Source organism: Bacillus rossius, chromosome 1 (genome assembly GCF_032445375.1).
Source record: "Bacillus rossius redtenbacheri isolate Brsri chromosome 1, Brsri_v3, whole genome shotgun sequence".
Classification (NCBI taxonomy): domain Eukaryota; kingdom Metazoa; phylum Arthropoda; class Insecta; order Phasmatodea; family Bacillidae; genus Bacillus; species Bacillus rossius.
This window is the reverse complement of record NC_086330.1, coordinates 88,752,321-88,773,813: the sequence shown is the minus strand read 5'-3', so window position 1 is coordinate 88,773,813 and position 21,493 is coordinate 88,752,321. Positions and strand designations below refer to the sequence as shown.

At 41.5% G+C, this 21,493-nt stretch overlaps 1 protein-coding gene across 1 annotated transcript in view; it reads right to left on the bottom strand.

The window, feature by feature from the left end:
• Positions 1-18,031, bottom strand: part of LOC134539445 (uncharacterized) — a 34,655-nt gene extending 16,624 nt beyond the window's left edge. The window contains exon 1 of the mRNA XM_063381492.1: positions 17,900-18,031. Coding sequence (XP_063237562.1) covers positions 17,900-17,989 — 90 coding nt within the window. The 5' untranslated portion in view covers positions 17,990-18,031. The remainder of the gene's footprint in view (positions 1-17,899) is intronic.
• Between the last annotated feature and the right edge of the window lie 3,462 nt (positions 18,032-21,493).

The following is a 21,493-nucleotide window of genomic DNA, read 5'->3' as shown; positions in this document are numbered from 1 at the left end:
AGTGGATAAACTTGGTGGACTTTGCGGCGAGCTATGGGATATTTTTCGGGGTACCCCGTTTCCCCCTCCCATTAGTTTCGTCATTGTTCTATTAGCATCTCGTCATCTCATACTGGGTCACAGCACAAGCAACCACGTCGCGACACTTGGGCTCTGGTTCATAGAAATTCCGCTAATTCTACCCTCGCCAAGACATAAAATAAAACAATACAGAGGAACTGCTAATATAACTTGCTAGGTGATGTAAGTAGAGCAAACTGGAATTTGTTTTCGCAGCTTATGTAATTTCAAGATTGGTGTGGGCTCTGAATTAAATAAGCTAACGCATTAGCCGATAACAATAACAATATATTTTAATCCAAGAATATTTACAGTAAATAAAAATACGTAAACTGCAGATAGCTAAAGGTACGGACTCAGAAGTGCTGAACTATCTCCTTGCATAATATATGTTTACAATGAATAACATTCTCAACATATTCTTCACATTTTCAATACAGAAATTAAATCTAATTTTAATATTTTTTCTCGGAACTTAAATGCAAAATATTAACATGTCCCCAGTAAGAAATCGCCACTGCGCGGCTTAAGCGTTCACATCAAAAAATGATGCCTTCCATGTAACAGCTTGCAAGTTATCCCCAGTCAGCTGACAGGAAATATATAAAGTGGGGAAAGGGTGTTTATCACATATAAAAATATATATATAACCACAGAGACATGTAGCCAGATTTACTGACGACACGCTCCAGTCACTGCTCAAAACATATTGCTTCTAATTAACTGATTAATTCAGTTTGTCAGAACAATACAATCTACACTGGCATTATGGCTGTTTCCCAGTGACAGCCAGACTTATTCTCTTCCTGAAACAAGTCCCCTCGCCGATTCCTTACAGAATAGTGACAGAGATTGCCAAATAACCACGAATTCCTTAAGATAAACAATGTTATAAATAAAGCATTCACACAGAGACGTAACCAGACTAGTTGCTCCCCGGGGCAAAAACTCATCTCGGTGCCCCCCTCCCCTTTATTGTCAAACCAACCAAACAAAAACCTTTCCTGACAACACATCATATCGCCACCACATATTAATTCCACTACACTATTCGAAATATATTTGTGATTTAACTTCAGATAATAAATAAATTTAATTGCAGTCATTTTATTTTTAATACATCGCAAGTTGGATAGTACGCGAAAAATACCAATAATGTTTTTAATATTTTACGATATACATGTATGTATCTTTCAATACAAATAATTCAGTTCATCTGCCTTCCTAAGGTTTTTGTTTGTGTTTCTAGCTCTACGATATTCAAGTAAATATCTATAGCAAAAATTACCTTTCCGGTTTAGCACCCCCACTCCTCCCCTATGTTGTGCCCTGGGCACAGGTCCGCCTGCCCCATCTAGTTACAGCCCTGCAATCAAATGATAATATCCTGCATGCAATAATGGGAAGATAACTGTTGAATGAAAACTCCCTTGCGTTTCAAGGAGGTTCAAGATAATGTAGATTACAAACACTGTATGCCAGCACGACGTCGGAGTGCGCCACTCCAAGTCACCCAGAAGATAAAACGGGAACGCCTGGATTTATCAGTGGTAGAGAACTATTGGAAACTAACTAAATGCCTGGAATATTCAGGATAACTATGAGAAATAGAATGAAAATACCGGGTTTTATCAGGTAAACCAAGTACACATAACATGGTAGAAACTGGGCCCCTCTTAGCTTTAGCCCTCTGGGGTGTCTTTGTCCTCTTATTTTTGGTATACTTTGGATGATTTACATACATCCGGTAAAAAAATTGGTGCCTGGCGAACCCGCGCGGCCATTGACGTCACGCGCGATTACCGTTGAGGGGGAAAAGGGCGGCCGGACCTTGCCACCACCTGCCACCACGCCCTCCTCTCTCGGTGCTGTTACCTGTCCCTGCATGGCCTAGGAATCCCATGGGCTTACACAGAGGCCGCCGCATGGAGTGGCGAGAATAATGCACCGCTATTCTGAATGTTTCAAGCGTCGGGTAGGCGCATGGGATAATGCGACGTCACAACCACTCCAGTCGGTTCCAGAAAGACGCCCAACAGTTATAAAAGCATCGACGCCGGCCTCTGCTAGAGTTCCGACAGGCGAGTTGAGTAAAGTGCGAGTTCGGCGATAAGGCCGAGAGACCCCCTTTTGAGAGCGGCGCGGCGCGGAGCGACGGGACCCTGCGAGTACGACTGAGTGGCGCGAGACTGTGGACATGACAGATACTTAGTGATTTAAGTGTAGTGATTTAATTAGTAATTAAATATAAGTAACAAATAAAACCATATAAAATTAATTGGGCTATACTTACGAACCAGTTCTCTACACTCGTGACATTTTGGTGTCAGAAATGGGATTGTCCTAATTTAAGGATTCGGGAATAATTAATAGCGAACTAAAAAAAATCGTAAAAAAAATTGAATTTAGATTTTAAAGAATAAATTTAGCATTATAATTACTTTTACTGTATAAAAGTTAAGTGTTCATTTTGAGTAGAAGTTTAGACTACCTCATAGGTGGAAGTAGACTGAAGTGATAATGATGGAATGATAGTGTATGTGGACAAGGAATATGGCTGCCGGCGAACTTATAAACACAGTGGCTTTCTTGGCCGAAATTAATAATAAAATGGAGAGCAACCAAGAAGTGATGAAGAATAAAATCGATAGTAGCCAAGAAGAAATGAATAAAATTGATCATACGGCCAAGAAGATATGGAAAATGCCATGAAGACTAAAATCGATGATATGAAGAGGGGTAGGAAAAAAGGTATGCGTAATGAACTCGTGGCAGCTCAAGGAGAAATGAAGATGGGCCAGGAAGAAATTCAAAGTGAATTGGTAGCTACACAAGATTAATTAAATAATACGATAGTTGAAACTAGTATTAATTTGGTAGGGAAAGTGCAGTGCTTGGAACAGCATCTGGCCAAGCAGGAGCAGCATCTAGCAGAACATGAAGAACTAGTGGTGCAACTGCTAGCTCAACTTGAACAGGTAACCTAACAGCATGCAAAAACTGTGGCCGAGGAGTGCCGTCGGATCATTAAGGAAGCTACAGCTGCTGCAAACCGGGAGAGTAACTCCGAGGATGTTAAAGCGGAGGGCACTTCCAGCAGCCACCTAAAACTCAAGCCACCCATCTTCTATGGGACGGTGTACAGAAGACAGTTCTAGACAGCTGCAGAAGTAAATGGTTGGGGCGATGAAGAAAAGGTTACAGCACTCGTCTTGGCTTTGCAAGGATCTCCACTCGAGCTGCTGCAGACGATACCAGTCCCAGACAATAAACACTGTGGAGTACTAGTAGACGCCCTTGAGCTGAGGTATAGCGACCGACACAAGGGCGAGATGTATCGAACGGCCCTTTAAGACACGCAGAAGCACCTGCAGACAAGCAGCTAGCCACCAGTGCATTTACAGACGGAAATCTAAAGTGTCTATATTGCCTCAAGAAACGTGAGCATCAGGGCGAGGCAGTCTGTGATAAAAACCTACCACAAAGTGAATGGCAGCTCGAGTACTAACGAATAAATTATCCTCGGGTGTTTATGAAAGCTATTGAATGGTTCACAGTTTCGAAGAACAATAGAACGTCTGCGGTGCTTCGTCTGAGAAGAACTAGGACACATCCAGCGCGACTGCCCAAATCGGGGTAAAAAAATCCATGCGAGAAGGACAAAGCTGTGATAACCAGATTGGATAGGAGAAGATTCCAAAGGTTCGAAGTCACCCACGTTCCTTCGCATGTCGAGAAAGAGGGCATGTCCAGCGCGACTGTCCGAATCGTGGGAGGGAACCGTATGAAGGACAGAAATGCGACAATGGGATTAAGGAGGGTGATAATTCGCAGGTTCAAGGCGCAGGAAGTCGTCTACTGTGTCCTGCATGCCAGGGACAAGTGCATGTACAATTGAGATGCCCATCGCAAAGCGGACCTACGGCCACGAAGAGTCGAAGGACGGCCGCGATGTTACGTCTACCAAGAAGTGGGCCATATCCAATACAATTGCCAGATGCGTAGGATGGCTTCGCCGCATGGACAACAACGGCACAGTGTTACCTGTTCGGGGCAGTGATACGAACGTGGCCGGCAAGGGCGCGACGCACGCCAGGTACCCGAGCATCTGGCGGGCCCGCACGGCCACTGACGTCACGCGCGCTTATCATTGGGAGTTAAAGGCGGCCGGGCCTCGCCACCCCCTTCCCCGCGTCCTCCTTCCTCGGCGCTGTTATCTATCCCTGAGTGGCCTAGGAAACCCGTGGGCTTAAAGAGGCCGCCGTGTGGAATGGCGTGAATAATGCGCCGCTATTCTGGATGCTTCGAGCGTCGGGTCGGCCTAGGATAACGCGGCATGCCACAAACACTCCAGTCGGTTTCAGAAAAACGGCCAACGGGTGTAAAAGCATCGACGCCAGCCTCTGCGAGAGTTACAACAGTGGAGTTCCAACCGGCGAGTTGAGTGAAGTGCGAGTTCAGCGTGGAGGGGGGGAGACCCTCCCTTTTTTTCGAGCGGCGCGACGCGGAGTGACCGAGTGGCGCGAGACTCTTTGTGTGGACAGATGTGAGGTAAGGGTACGAACCACTATTGAGCCTAGCTCAAGTGAGGAGTATGAAATGTGAACTTACCAGATACTTAGTGATTTGTGAACCGATACCATAGAAAACAGAGGAAATGCCTGGATTGATCAGGAAGACCATGATTAATAGGAGTAATATTTTTGACTGATCACAGATAGCACGGAAAACAGAATGAAATGCCTTGTTGGATTAAGTACTTGATAAGAATCAGAACACACCTGGATTTATCTGCTAGACCATAGGACTCCAATATATATATATATATATATATATATATATATATATATATATATATATACTGATCAGAGACCTTGGAAAACAGCATGAAATACCTATATTGATTAGGGACACCATAGAAAGCAGAAAAAAAGTCTGGATTAATCGGGAAGACCTTTAAAAACATAAAAATACCCATAAATTTAGAAGACCATGGGAAAAAAGAAAAATTCAGGACTAATCAGAGAGTCCATATTAACAAAAGGATATTCCCGGTTTAAAGAAAGAGGACATAGGAAATAGAACGAAGCCCCTGAACTGATCAGGGAGACCATGAGAAATTAAAAAATAATCCTGGACTTCTCAGTGAGACTATAAGAAACAAAAAGAAACGAAATTTTAATCACATATACCATAAGACTCAGAAGAAAATCCCGGTTAAACAAGGAGGCCATGGTAAATGTAAGAACCCTTGATAAACAGAAATAAACTGTGGACTTATCAGGAAGACCAAAGAAGAAAACATCTGGTCTGATTAGGGTGACCATGGGGTACGAAGAAAATGCCTGGATTAATCAGGAAGAATTTTGGAAACAAACATAAATGTCTAGACTGATTAGTAGAACATGGGAAAAAGAATGAAATAACTGTAAATTTCCAGAGATACCAAATGAAACAAGGAAACTTCTGGACTAATCAAGGAAACCAAACTCTTTGTCACGGGATCAGGTAATTTAACCCGTATCTTTGTAGCATCTCACCATTACGCTACCTCGCTCCGTACCAGACTTAGAGAAGCAACACTGATCATGATTGATTGTTTTGAGATCGGAGCACAAAGAACAATTGCTGGCTGAAGTCTCTATGAACTAAAGTATTTAATCAGTCCGTATTCTGCGATTTTGTGTTGATTATAAGAAGTGCATGGACTCAATTATGTACAGTCAACAGTAATCACTGTTGCATGTCTCGTAAAGATATTACAATAAACGTTGTGAAAAAGTGCCTCACGGTTCAATAAATCCACATTAGACACGCGAGTTTTGTTGTTCGAAGCAATGAGGTTGAAGGTTGCTGAGCGAGAAACTCCTGGCAGCTGCAGCGAGCTGGTTATCCTGCCCGGGGCTCGGACTACCGTTACTCGATGAAGGAGAACCAGTCGCCAGCCCAGGACGTCACAGCGGACAGTAGCGTCGGCAGTAGCGACACTCGCGCGCTAGGCTACTGCTCTCCTCGCGCGGGGACCGCCCCTAAAAGTCACTCGTAACAACGTGACTGTGCGTTAACGATTGGTTAGTGATTCTTGTTAACAGGAAGGTAAAACTGTTACTTATATTAGTGATAAACGTAACTTTTAAAAATATGTTCTATTTACAAAGTTAAATAGAAATTCAGATGTTTTACAACTGTATGAATTCAAACTGATGTTTTCGACAGGTTAACATGAGTGAAAATGAATAACGTAAAACCGGACTTAACAAATTAAATTACAACTTGGAAACAAACAAAAAAACATAACTAAATAAAGAACTAACAGTCACCATAGCAAAAATGTTACTAAACCACAAAAAAATTGTATATTTAAAAATAAAATGAGTAAGAAATCAGACAGGTTAGGCAAAAAATAATAAAATTTAAAAAGACTTAACATTAAAAATTAGTACCAAAATGCTAATTCACACTAAAGATGATTCAACGAAAATTTACCAAGGAAGTAAGAAACAGGCGAGATAACACAAAGCTTCACACGGCATGACAAAGCTCGAAATATGTTATCTTCAAGCGAGTTACCGGATGCAAGAAACTATCCATTCTATCTACAGTCCTACTGAGCAGTAACATGTTACACCATCACAGGTCTGCCTGAGAGTGCATGTCACAGTTTTTAGCTCGTGTAATTGAGACCGGAATAATTGCGGATTCATTTCGCGATAGGCTAGAATTCAAATAGTTCTCAGTGCTACCTCTGCTATTGGCTCGCAACTCACCTGGATGACTGGGCCAATGAGAAACACCCAACCAAAGCTGTATCGTTGGGACGTCTCACAAGAAAGCAGCCAATGACAATGAGTGGGTGACATTTGACCGAATGTACGAAGAACTATGGAATTAATCCTAGAGGTCAGTGAACCCGCGAATTTTTCCTGTCCCTACGTAATGCATGATCACAGCAGGAGTATATGAAGCAGCTCGTTGTTGCAGCACCTATGCTGGACTTGGCAACACCGTGCATGAGTCACGCAGAACATCTCGGGCGAACAGCCGAGGCGCGGTGCCGCGCTCGCAGCTGATTGTACAAACACGCAGGTCTCGCAACAGCCAACTCCGCGACGCTATCAACAGCTGGTGAAAGTGGCGCTGTCATTAAACCCGGCAGTCTGACACCTGTTCCTTCTGCCGGTTCTCGTAGCACACAACAGCAACAATTGAACGTTTCAAACAGAAATATTACTAAGGAATTGATGTCATGCAAAAATTTAATTATTTTAAAATTTGTGAACAAATTTACATCATGGCGATTCCCCACACGAACAGAGAGTTTCGCTTAGTGGTTATGAATTAAATTGTCCTATCTTAGCCTGAGCGTCGACAGGCGTATTCTTGGGATGCTGTCTACCCACTGGCTACTGCCCGGTTCTTAGATGCCTTCTAAGCCCTTCCTCAGTCCGGGCTTGTGATTGGCCGGGAGTCCTCGGTGTCTGGCTGGTCTGGTAGTCGCGTGCCGTGCGGCTCTGACAGGACGACTAGCACTATTAGTCCAGGAAACCAAGACTTAAAAAGCCACAAACCTGTGAAAAATTTGTCCAAAGCTGAATTTTTGCACAGTTGTAGATTTGACTATGCTTAATAACATACCGAAAGTTTACCGCTGTAGACCTTGTGCGTATCACCGAAAATTTGCATTTAAGTCCTAGATGACAGCGACTTACATCAGTCCATTAAAATGCTACCCATTTGTACAGTCTTTAATTTAGACTGTCCATAAAACTACCAAAATAATCTTGAGACTCTAATACAGCTATTAATGTTGTAAAAAGCATAAATTGTTAATATTAAAGATGTGATATTAAGCGATTAATTCATGACATATTATTTTTTATCTTTGCCACTCAGATAAAAATACGATTTACACCAATTTGAAGAGCCCAATGCGAAAAATGTCCAAATAAATGTTTTTGGTTATACCTTTAGCTTTAAGACAGTATATTTATAAAGAGTCTAACGTAATTAGTTGGCTCATTAAAGCGGCCCGAGCGTTGCAGTGTACTGCGGCCGTACTGATCTCTCACGGCCACCGCCGCGCCGTTCCAGCGCGGCATTGCGACACACTGCGTACTGCGACACTCATTCAACTGGGTCTTATTTAGGGATTACTTAAAACATAGCTAATTCATATGAGAGGGTGTATGTTACATGTAATGAGATATGCATTTTTTTCTTATATGAATGTTTTTTGATACAATAAAATTAACAATAAACGATTTCTGCTTGGAACTTGTAAATGAAAAACTCTAGAGGACCTCTGGTTTTATATCTGCATGGATTTATTGTTTCAAAAATTTTATTATTAAAAATTATTTTTTTAGCAACAAATTTTTTTTTATTTCTGATACATTGTTTTATTTTCGATCAGAACAATGCAAAATTTTAATGTAGCCTGTATTCGACAAAATGAAAAATTATATATTTACTTCTTTAAAATCTGTTTACTACATAAAAATTGAATAAAACGATACATCGTAAATGTACTCTAAGTTTTTTTTTCACTTTTACAACATAATTCCTATAATAATAGGGTTTTTTTCCAGAAAATAAATAAAACACGAGTTGTGTTGTAAAACGTATAGGTAGCATTACATATTCAGTTTTTTTTTAATAAGTTAATGTATTTGAGTGCTGCGCCTAGCTGACGTTGTTGGATTGCTAGTGGGTGTTTTTGCAAGAGTTTGACCGTATTTTATGACCCTACCTGTGAGAGGGTGTTCGTACCAGAAATCCTAACGGTTAAGGAAACTATCCATTCTCTGTAGTCACGTACGGGTGTGCTACTCGCGCAATATCGTCAAATATCACAACTTTCCGGGACGTTCGGTCATTTCTCGGTTAGCTCTGGTTTCACCATAGTAAACGGAACAAAATCTTGTCTGTAGTGATTTCATATTCCTATTACCGTAGTAGTATGGCGTTTGAGGACAAACCAAGTTTGCTGTATACTGGGAGCCTACTTAAAAAAAGTATTAATAGAGTTATTAAATTATTTACGAAACACAATTTTGTGGATCGTTTGGGAAATTATCATTTAGGACTTAACTGCTCGTTATTGGTGTAATCACAAGGGATCATCGGTAAACTTTTGACATGTTACTAAGAAACGTTTATTCTACAACTGTACAAAGTTTCTGCTTTGGGATAATTTTCCATGTTTCTTAACAGCGAAATTCGTCCCGACCCCAAGCCGACTTCGGCAACCTCACAGTACACACTACACGGCTCGGATAGCTTCAGGGGTCACACAAATTGTATGAATCCCTTAACAAATATACCAATTTAAAGAAGAATAAATATGCAACAACGTTTATTGAAAGCGATTTTCACGTAGGGCTCTTTATATTTATGTAAGATGTATTAACTTTTCCGTAAAATTGAATGAAAATGAATTTATCAACTTTAATGATTTAAATTGTCTATTTTATATAAAGATGTTAAAACTGTGTACTTTTTATTACCATCCTCAGATAGGGCAATGTTTCTAGATTATTTTGGGTTCCATACTGTCAGTCTACTCCATAAACTGCATTTGCAATATCCATTATTGTGGATCGTTGCAAAAAATTGACATTTTGGGCTTAACTGCTCGTTTTTTGCGTGACGCACAAGGTTTGCAACGGTAAACTTTTGATATGTTACTAAGTAAAGTTCATTCTAACACTGTACAAAGTTTCTTCTTTGGGATAATTTTCCATGTATTAAAAACCTTTGTTTCTTTACAGCGAAATTCGTCCCGACCCGAGCCTACTTCGACAACATCGCAGTAGTATACACTACGCGGCTCGGATCGCTTCAGCGGTCAGACTAATTGTATAAGACACTTAAAAAATATACCAATTTAAAGATGAATAAATATGCAACAACGTTTACTTTAAGCGATTTTCATTTTGGGCTCTTTAAGTTTATGTAAAATGTATTTATATTTCCTAAAAATTGAATGAAAGTGAATTCGTTAACTTTAATGATTTAAATTGTCTATTTTATAGAAAGATGTTTAAACTTTGTACTTTTTATCACTATCCTCAGATAGGGCAATGTTTCTAGATTATTTTGGGTTCCATACTGTTAGTCTACTCCATAAACTGCATTTGCAATATCCATTATTGTGGATCATTACAAAAAATTGACATTTTGGGCTTAACTGCTCGTTTTTGGCGTGACGCACAAGGTTTGCATCGGTAAACTTTTGATATGTTACTAAGAAACGTTCATTCTACAACTGTACAAAGTTTCTTCTTTGGGATAATTTTCCATGTATTAAAAACCTTTGTTTCTTTACAGCGAAATTCGTCCCGACCCGAGCCTACTTCGACAACCTCGCAGTAGTATACACTACGCGGCTCGGATCGCTTTAGCGGTCAGACACATTGTACCAGGCTCTCAACAAATAAACTAATTTAAAGTTTAAGAACTTTGCAACTTCTTTTATTTAATGTTTTCACATCGGGCTCTACGTTTTTTTGTAATACGTATTTTCATTTGTGCCCTTTTTTCAGAACACCTCTCTTCTAATATTATTGAATAAATATCATATTTAGTCAAACGTAGTGAAAGATTTTTAAATTTAATCATTGAGTATAATGTTTTGAGTAAGTTTTGGTTTGCTATTCTGAAAGTATACTATAGTAATTACGTTATAGTGCCATATTGTTGAGTGGTCAATAAAGTATTATTTAGGACTTAACTTCTCGTTTTCGGTGTTCCGCGCAAGGTTTGCGGAGGTAAACATTTCAAATGTTGATAGAAAACTTGAATGTTACCACTGTTTTAAATTTCAGTTAGGAGCAAATTTTACAAAGATTAAAAATCTTCGATTTCGTGGGAGTGAGAGTGGCCACAGCGCTTGCGGCTGTGGTTCTGTAGCAGTGCGTAGACGACATTGATAAGCTCGGGAGTCTCTAGTGATCCTATAAATTAAGCTAGACTTTTGAGAGATATGTCCCTGTAAAGCTTAAGAACTATACAACTTTTGTAAAAGAAATATTTGCGTAAGACCCTTTATGTTTAAGTGAATTGTCTTTTTATTGCCTTGACTGATGTTAAAAAACTTATTTGATTAATTTAACATTTTTTTCTTACCTTTAATATTAACTTTTAGAACTTTATTCATTATAAATGTGAGTAGTAGTGCTTTAAGATTATTTTCATATAGCTATTGAGAGTCTACGGTTAAAAGTGCGAAAATTGGAAGCATTTTAATGACCTGCGGCAAATTGCTGTCATCTAGGACTTAACTGCAAATTTTCAGTGTTACGCACAAGGTCTACAGCGGTAAACTTTCGGTATGTTATTAAGCATAGTCGACTCTACCACTGTGCAAAAATTCAGCTTTGGACAAATTTTTCACAGGTTGAAACCTTTGTTTCCTGGGCTATATGGTGTTCGGGGCATCACAGGGAGGGGCATCACAGGGAGGAGCTGCCCTAGTCCTCTACTGCACAAAATTGTTGCGAAAAAAAGTGGTTTCCTAGCCAGACACATCCAAAACTCTGAAAAAAAGTACAATTTTTGAAGTTATACTTCTTTAGGAGCGTTATAAAAACATGAGGAGGATGAAAAAATTTCACGACGAGCGCGCACCATGTAACGAAACTTTCACCGGATAAAAAAAAAAAATTACATACAAATAAAAATTATATATTTGCTTTAAATCTAAGACTTTAGTGATTGATATTGAATACTTGTCTATATTATAAAAAAAATGTATTTATTGTGAATATCAGTGATAGAAATTGTGTTTACAAACTTTTTTAAGTTTATTTATTTATAAATGTGAGGTTATGTTTCCGTATGCATAATTTATTTGAATTATAAATTATTACATTATTATTTAGTAAATAATAAAATAAATTACAATAAACATTTAGCATATTTATAAATTTTCATTATTAATTAAAATTTATTTCGTTTATTTTACTAAATAAAATAATTAATTTTATACACGTGTTGTATTAATGTTAAATACTCAGTATTTATTAATTTTTTTAGTTTTATTGAATTCATACTTTACCAAAAGTATTTATAATACCACTCCCATTATTTTATTGTTTTACTTATATTAATTATTTTCATGCAAATTAAAGTAAGTTTATATTACGCCAAGTAAGTATAATTTCTAGCGCGCGTACGTAAGTACAAGCACCCTTTAAAAAAAAACAGTGAGCAAGCCCTCTGCAATTACAAATGGAGGTCACTCGTGTTATTTCCTGCAAGATCAGAGTGCAGAGTTATTAAAGTACCGGGAAGCAACCGCCGAGAAACAAGGTACATAGACAGAAGAAGACCAGAGAGCAATGCAGGGAACTAGAGATGACCATCGAGCAATGCTCAGTCACAGTCAGTACACAACCCAGCGGTCACAAACGCCAGCTCTACTGATCCGTTGCCGCTCCGGCGATCAGCAAACGGGACATAGTGACGAATAGCCACGGTGTTTGTCTCGGACAGCCACTACTGAATGGCGAGACAGTTTCTGAGGCGAACACCGGCACGTGAAGTGTACCCAGAACCCTTCCCAATCTGCGAATGACCCGGCGGGATGCGCTGGGTTTAAATACGGGAAAGGGCTGTTATACACCAGTTTGGAATTTTAAATTATTTCACCACAGATTGCTGCGCGAATTTAATAGTAGGTATATTTTGCAACTTGCCATGGGTGTATCGAGCTCAAAGCAGAAGAGAGGGCATTTTTTGGACTTCGACTTTACGTGAGGCATCTTACGGAAACCAACCATTTTCATGGTAGAAGAGGGTCGGTGGTGCCATTCAATAATAAACAATAATAAAAAAAACAATGTATTAAAAAAGTAAAAACAGTAATTGCGAGAATTATTTAGTGGCAAATATTAAGTAACTGCATTTACTTGCTCCTTGTTTAATTCTTCCCCTTCCTTTTCCATAGCCAATGGTCCACGCTTCTATACATTTTCCGAACCTATTTTCATGAAACAGTTTAACTATTATTTCGGTTTTTGTTGTCTCAAAATTGAACCAGTTATTATTTTGCGCTGAAGTTAATAAACTAAAATCTTTACATTAAAACTACAACAGCCTGGTGAAGCTTGACAGCTGTTCACGCAGTACCGCCATCAAGATGCAAGGCAGGGCAGTGCTCTACACTAGCTGGGCATATAGGTCTACCCTAGCAGTGCAGTGTTCTACACTGGCAGGGCAAATAGCTCCACCCTGGCAGGGCAGTGCTGTACACTAAGAGGGTACATAGCTCCACCCTGGCAGGGCAGTGCTCTACCCTGGCAGTGCAGTGCTCTCCACAAGCAGGGCAAATAGCTCCACCCTGGCAGGGCAGTGCTCTCCACAAGCAGGGCAAATAGCTCCACCCTGGCAGGGCAGTGCTCTCCACAAGCAGGGCAAATAGCTCCACCCCGGCAGGGCAGTCCTCTACACTAACAGGGTACACAGCTCCACCCTGGCAGGGCAGTGCTCTCCACTAGCAGGGCAAATAGCTCCACCCTGGCAGGGCAGTGCTCTCCACAAGCAGGGCAAATAGCTCCACCCTGGCAGGGCAGTGCTCTCCACAAGCAGGGCAAATAGCTCCACCCTGGCAGGGCAGTGCTCTACACAAGCAGGGCAAATAGCTCCACCCCGGCAGGGCAGTGCTCTACACTAGCAGGGCAAATAGCTCCACCCTGGCAGGGCAGTGCTCTCCACAAGCAGGGCAAATAGCTCCACCCCGGCAGGGCAGTGCTCTCCACAAGCAGGGCAAATAGCTCCACCCTGGCAGGGCAGTGCTCTCCACAAGCAGGGCAAATAGCTCCACCCCGGCAGGGCAGTCCTCTACACTAACAGGGTACACAGCTCCACCCTGGCAGGGCAGTGCTCTCCACTAGCAGGGCAAATAGCTCCACCCTGGCAGGGCAGTGCTCTCCACAAGCAGGGCAAATAGCTCCACCCTGGCAGGGCAGTGCTCTCCACAAGCAGGGCAAATAGCTCCACCCTGGCAGGGCAGTGCTCTACACAAGCAGGGCAAATAGCTCCACCCCGGCAGGGCAGTGCTCTACACTAGCAGGGCAAATAGCTCCACCCTGGCAGGGCAGTGCTCTCCACAAGCAGGGCAAATAGCTCCACCCTGGCAGGGCAGTGCTCTACACAAGCAGGGCAAATAGCTCCACCCCGGCAGGGCAGTGCTCTACACTAGCAGGGCAAATAGCTCCACCCTGGCAGGGCAGTGCTCTCCACAAGCAGGGCAAATAGCTCCACCCCGGCAGGGCAGTGCTCTACACTAGCAGGGCAAATAGCTCCACCCTGGCAGGGCAGTGCTCTCCACAAGCAGGGCAAATAGCTCCACCCCGGCAGGGCAGTGCTCTCCACAAGCAGGGCAAATAGCTCCACCCCGGCCGGGCAGTCCTCTACACTAGCAGGGTACACAGCTCCACCCCGGCAGGGCAGTGCTCTCCACAAGCAGGGCAAATAGCTCCACCCTGGTAGGGCAGTGCTCTACACTAGCAGGGCAAATAGCTCCACCCCGGCCGGGCAGTGCTCTACACTAGCAGGGCAAATAGCTCCACCCCGGCCGGGCAGTCCTCTACACTAGCAGGGTACACAGCTCCACCCCGGCAGGGCAGTGCTCTCCACAAGCAGGGCAAATAGCTCCACCCTGGCAGGGCAGTGCTCTACACTAGCAGGGCAAATAGCTCAACCCCGGCCGGGCAGTGCTCTACACTAGCAGGGCAAATAGCTCCACCCCGGCCGGGCAGTCCTCTACACTAGCAGGGTACACAGCTCCACCCCGGCAGGGCAGTGCTCTCCACAAGCAGGGCAAATAGCTCCACCCTGGCAGGGCAGTGCTCTCCACAAGCAGGGCAAATAGCTCCACCCTGGCAGGGCAGTGCTCTCCACAAGCAGGGCAAATAGCTCCACCCCGGCAGGGCAGTGCTCTACACAAGCAGGGCAAATAGCTCCACCCTGGCAGGGCAGTGCTCTACACAAGCAGGGCAAATAGCTCCACCCCGGCAGGGCAGTGCTCTACACTAACAGGGTACACAGCTCCACCCTGGCAGGGCAGTGCTCTCCACTAGCAGGGCAAATAGCTCCACCCCGGCAGGGCAGTGCTCTACACTAGCAGGGCAAATAGCTCCACCCCGGCCGGGCAGTCCTCTACGCCGGACGGCCACGGGAGAGCTCGAGGAGCCGGGGTGTAGAGGGCCTTGTGCTCGCTGCAGCAGTGTTGGCAAACACGCGGCGAGAGTCAGCAGTGGCGCCGGCAAGGTCACGCGGCGAAGGCCGCTGGTACCTGCGTCTCACGCCTGCCTTGTCGCGGCCTGTCGTGGCTGTGAAGTCAAGATTCACACAACTGCATTCAGAGGCCCGAACGGTTCCGGAGTATCCGCTCGCTCGTGAAACTTCGGTAGCACAAATTATAAGATAATGATGTTGGGATCGTCTTTCATATACGTTAGTGACGGATAAATCAGAGAATTGTCATGCTCAATTAAAAATACATTACAAATACTATACAATACTAAGGGCAATTGGTTAAATTGGTAATTCCTGGCCAACCATTAAAATTATTTTACATTATTTATAATGTAGCTTACCTAACTTAACCATCCACTGTTTCAAACTTTTTTTAATGTATAGCTTACCGACTTTCCACAATATTCAAAGCATTTTTAATTTAACCGAGCATTCTGGCAATATTGAAAATTTGTAATATTTACACCAAACCGTAAATTGGTAAATTACTAACATTTTAATTTTCATAAATGTGACTTTACTTCAGAATTACCAATGTTTTGACCAATCCAACCAAATAGCCTATACATGGATGTTGAAGTTAAAAATCCTCGTCGTGTTGAATTTAGATAAACAGAGAGGGGAAAAAAACCTAGGAGAAAAAAACATAAAGAACGCGGCCTCGGAATGGACTTGAGTGAATCTTGGGGTTTCCCCTGTGGCTGTTGTGCGGAAACAACCGCCCACCTCGTGGCCATGCGCGAGCTCAACGGCTGGATAATTTAACTGATGAACAGATTTATTTCATTTTTAAGTAAGATTTTATATTGTGTTTTAGTTTTTAAAAACTTTTTTTTCCTTTAAATCTTAATCTTTTACTTTCAATATTTTTTTTTGAAACAGTGACATACTTTTATTTCTCTCTTTTATTTTTCAACATTATAATAACGTATTTTTCCTCAAGTTTTTATTTTGTTAGTTATTAAATGTTATATTAAAATGTTCACATTAGACGAAATAAAGCAGGTAGATTAAAGTGACAAACAAGCACAAGCTTGCTTTTGTGAGTGCTAAATTTCCTGTTTAATTTAGTGAATTATTATTGACAAATATATCACAAGAGAGGAAAATAATATTTAAAAAAATGTGAGCGAATCTTTCAGTACTCGCCAGTAATGTGCAAAATCTGGTCTCGGTAACGAGCAGACTTCTTGGATTTACCGAGAAAAGAATAAAAAAACTTCTTCATTTTGTTGGTTGCATAACCAAATAAGTATCCTTAAAAAAAAGTCCTCGATTACCCACGTCCAGTAGATTATGTTATTTTCTAGTTATTGGATTAATTTTTATTTGATTTTTCTTTAATTTCATCAGATAGCTCTTGCATTTGTTATGTCACAAATTTTCTCACAAATATTTAAAAAGCGTTATTTTCGAGCTGTAAAAGGTCACTCGAATGGTCATAATGATAACGAACACTTTGTGACTTTTGCCGCTATTAGAAAATATTTATTCAACATACGTTGGAAAAAATTGGAGGCGAAAAATAAAATTTAAGAGACTTATCAAAATTAACACAAAATATTCTTAAATAACAGTAAAATAACAATAAACCTGCGTGGGAGACCGAGCCTTAATAAACGTGTGTGTTTGTTAAGATGCAAAACTAGTTACAGACCCACTGACGTACAGTCAAGTAATCAAGGTAATGGAACAAGGAAATTGCATGACGTCGCGTCGTAGGAAGTTCCCTGAGTTTCCAGACAACTCTAGCCGAAGGAAATTTTCCGCCAACAAAAGTACCAAGATGACCTTGACAGTTGATCTAGTGTGCTTGCACAACGAGCAGGTTACTGAAAGCCAGTAGAATCCGGCTGTCTTACACTGGTTTTTATCGCATAACTAGAGATTGAGAGGAACTTCGGGACAAGGCACAAGAGACGAGGAACAAGAGACGTGGGACGTGAAACAAGGCCCAGTGGACAATAGACAAGGGACAGGGAACAAGGAACGAAGACAAGACGCAAGAAAAGGGGAACTAAAAAGACTTGGGACGAGGCACAAGGTACGGGGTCAATAGACGGAAACAAGGGATGTGGGACAAGGTATGAGCGACAATGAACAATAGACAAGGGAAAAGGGACAAGGGATGGGGAACAAGGGCAAAGGCACAAGGGACAAGCGACAAGACGTGACACGCATCTGCAGCACACGGAAACGGGCTGGACTTCAGGCCTTGTGGAACTGTATACCCGGCATCTTGGCTGTTTTATTGTTTATCCATCACGAGCAGTAAACACTGTACAGTAGAACATTTTATTAATTTGCGTACATATATAAGTAATAGTTATCCATTAATTTATTTATATATTTTGAAGCTAAATGTTTATATATTCTTACTTGCAACTACCAAGAAGATATAATAGTTTTACTTTATCCAAGAGGCTTCGCATATACGGATGGCAACACTAGCAAGCCGCCGAACTACGAGATCGTGCAATAACTGTGAGCAAAGCTACGCCTCGGGAAGAACTGCTCCGCCGAGCACGCGAGTGACGTCTGTGCTGCCTGCAGACGCGACCAGGGCCCCGCAGCATACCTGGTTCACGCAGCGGACGATGACCCGGCCCACGGCGGACTTGGAGTCGCCCTCGGCGGCGGCTCGGCCCTTGCACCACGCCGCCCCCATGGCCTGCCAGCGCCAGCACTGCCGCCACTGGCCCCGCCTGCCAGCCCGCCTCTGCGCCGCGTGCCGGAACTACCGCGGCCACCGCGGCTGCGGCGCGGCGTGCCGTAACTATCGCGCGTCTCATCCTGAGACAGCAGCGCGCTGTTTTATGGGCATTTAGGGCGCGGTTACACGGAACTCCGCAAGGCTGTAGTCAGGATTATGTGACTGAGGTCTAGAATGACCATTATATAATTTTTGAGCACATTTTTTTTATAATATTTTGAAATAAAATTGGTGGCATTCCTAAATTCTCAGGGAATTGTAGACTTTTAACTCCAATGTTTACACTTAGAAACGTACGTATGATTTTGCTTGAGACAGAAACTGAACATTGTATGTTTGGGCTTTTATTTCATTGTTTTTAATACTTTGTTCTAAGGTCAATTTTTAATGATTTGGTTTGAAATACATGAAACTCATAGACTCACACATCAAGTTTGTATGAAACACATGCTTACAGTACTACCACGTGTGTGTGTGCTTCTTTAGGAAATGGGGAGGAAATTCATTATTGTAGCTTACTGAGGATTACAATAACCCTTCCAGGATAAAACCTGTCTGTAACTTGTCTTCACTTTTTTTTTATTCTGGAAGGGAGAGGTCTGGTCCCTCGGACCCCTCCTCCCTCCTGGGCCATGTCCCTGAGCTCAGAACTACTTCAGGTTAACAGGTTTAAGTAAACATGTTTACAAACGCGAAAGGTTACGTTCACACGGCAATTGGTGTAAAGTGTGTTCAACTCCAAAACCGACTGTCTACTGTCATCGAATAAATGTGTTGTGGATCCTATTTATTTGAGCAAGTGTACCCCTGTTAGAGAATTACCGTCAGCATCAATTTTAAAACAAACAAAAAATTATCTGTTAATACTTTTTGTTGCTGTAACCATTGAGAATGTTCACATGTTGTTCATTATTGTATTTTTGCAGATAGCAGGAATTATTTAATTTAATATTACTGAGAACACTGTTTCTCTTTGGTGCCTAACAAAGTTTGTATTGTAAGTTTCTAGCAATAATGCAGCATAAGCAATCGTAGAGGAAAGTCGTGTCTTAACTGGACATCAGGCAAGACGTCGCCTGTGAGAATGGCGGTCGCGATTCTCACAGGACCCCACACAGGAGTCGAGGAGATCTCGCGACGACCGCGAATTAAGCAGTTGTCATCTGCAGAAGTTAAAATCTCAGGACGTCTGTCATTTTTCGGCCACATACTAATGTGTAATGCCGAATACTTAGTGATCTTCCGCGTCGGGCGTTGGCGATTCTCCAATGTGAGAGATTTGGCCGAGTCGCCGATGTCGCCCTACATCCTGGTCCAAGACTGTCGTCCTTGGTGAGAAAGTCTCCAGTTCTTAGCAGTTTTCAGCAACCTGGTCGAGCTACTGTCGCTGAGTTGCGGATGCCTGCAGTCGTATCTTTAGCTTACTCTACATTGCTATAGCTGACGTTCCTGGATGCTGTACTGTCCGCCTAGTGGTCCTGCAGACGAAGAACTAAAGCTCTACCGACTGAATCACCACACGTTAGTGTGGTGAATGTGTTTCCAGGTGTTAATGCTCATAGCTCAGAAGTTCATCCATTAATTGTGAAATATTGCTATTTATTTGAGGGTAGCTCATACAACTCGTACTTTATGCATAAATTGAAACTTCAGTACCTAATCTCAAAAGTTTATATAAACATATTGATATTTCAATTGGAGAACCATAATAATGTGTGGAACTATAATATGTTTGTGTCCTTCTTGAACAGTCAAAGTAAATATTTTGTTTCAATTGAAAAAATAATAATATTTATTATTTTTCATATTAACTTCATTTCTTGCTATATTGATAGTAATTTAAATGTAATTGTACTTTTCTGAATTTATGTGCGTTCATTTCTGTCATTGTAAGTAATACTGAGTACATCACGTATTACAAATTACACTATATTCATCACCTCACAAAACTAGTTTTGAGAACACATTCTGTGGACTGGTCAGGCACCTTGGTAAAAGAGGCTGCCTATAGCATTACATGAACGTGTGCCAGGAACATTTCTCATCTTGCGTTTGTCGCAAAGGATTGTTTATACTCTCAACACTCAACAGCTAATCGAAGGCTTATGTAGATGAGATGTCGTTTTTAACTATTTTACCAAACTCTTTAGGTTGCATGAGAAATGGCCTCGAACGAAACATGTTCAGACTGTGTCACCTCACGCAATAGTTGAACGTGTTCGCCTGAAGTAGTTCAGAGTCCCGTGTAACCGCACCAGTACTCTCTCTTTCCAATGCACAATATATTCTATTAGCGCTGTCATTGTTTGTGTGTGCTCTGTTGTCAGATGTAAACAGAAAGCACAAAAGTTTTAGACACAACTTTTTATTTTTTAATGTAGGGGAGAAGGTGGGAATATGGACCGGGGTTGTAAAGTGTACCAGTATTGTTATTCTGTTGTATGTGCTGTGATATGCCGGATTTTCGAATGAACACATCGGAGTGTCCTGAGAAGTCAACAGGTGGCGCTAGTGTGGATTTCACGTTTAGTTTAGCTAGCAAGTTGACGTGTTTGTTCTTGTCCATCTAAAACTCTTTGGAAGGTGATATTAACTAATATTTTTCTTACGTTTTAAGACAATTGTAAAATATTATACATACATAATTAGTAGTAATTTTAAGCTTCAAACTGCACCTAATAGTATTTTCGCTATACCATTCATAGACCGACATTTTGAGGTTATTCTGTACAACATGGTATGGTGGTAATATGGACCTTTTTGGTCCAAGCTGGTCCATATTACAACCCCTTTTACAATACACGTGTAGGCCGAGCCAAATATTAAATGTTGCTTAAAAATACTGTTGCTAGTCAGTGAATTCCACCAATATAATGCACAACTATGTAACATTGCTGTAATAATTGTGGTCATTTAACGTATCACTCATTTACTTGGAATATTTATAGTATAAAATCATTTTTTAAAGTTTTTTTTAATAAAAAATATTTAATAGTATCCATTAACTTAGATAGGCCTGTTAAAGCCAAATTAAATATTTCCTTATTTAATTGTAGCAAAAGCCATTTTATCAACATATTAATAGGCACTTGGGTTCAAAGTGATATTTTCACTGAATGGTTGGATCATTTTATCAAACATATGAAACCGTCGGCCGAGGATCCTGTTCTGCTCATAATGGACGGTCATAATTCTCATACCCGGAATTTGGACGTAATCCTGAAAGCAAGAGAGCATCACATCACCCTTTTGTGCTTACCTCCTCACACAACCCACAGGCTCCAGCCTTTGGACCGAACCTTCATGGGTCAATTGAAAACTCATTACAGTTACGAAATAAGACAAGCTCTCCGTTCAGGTGGTTTGGATGTATATGACATTGTGGAAATGTTTGGAAAAGCCTATCTGAAGGTGCAGACAGGTGCTATTGCTGTGAGGGGTTTTAAATGTACGGGAATA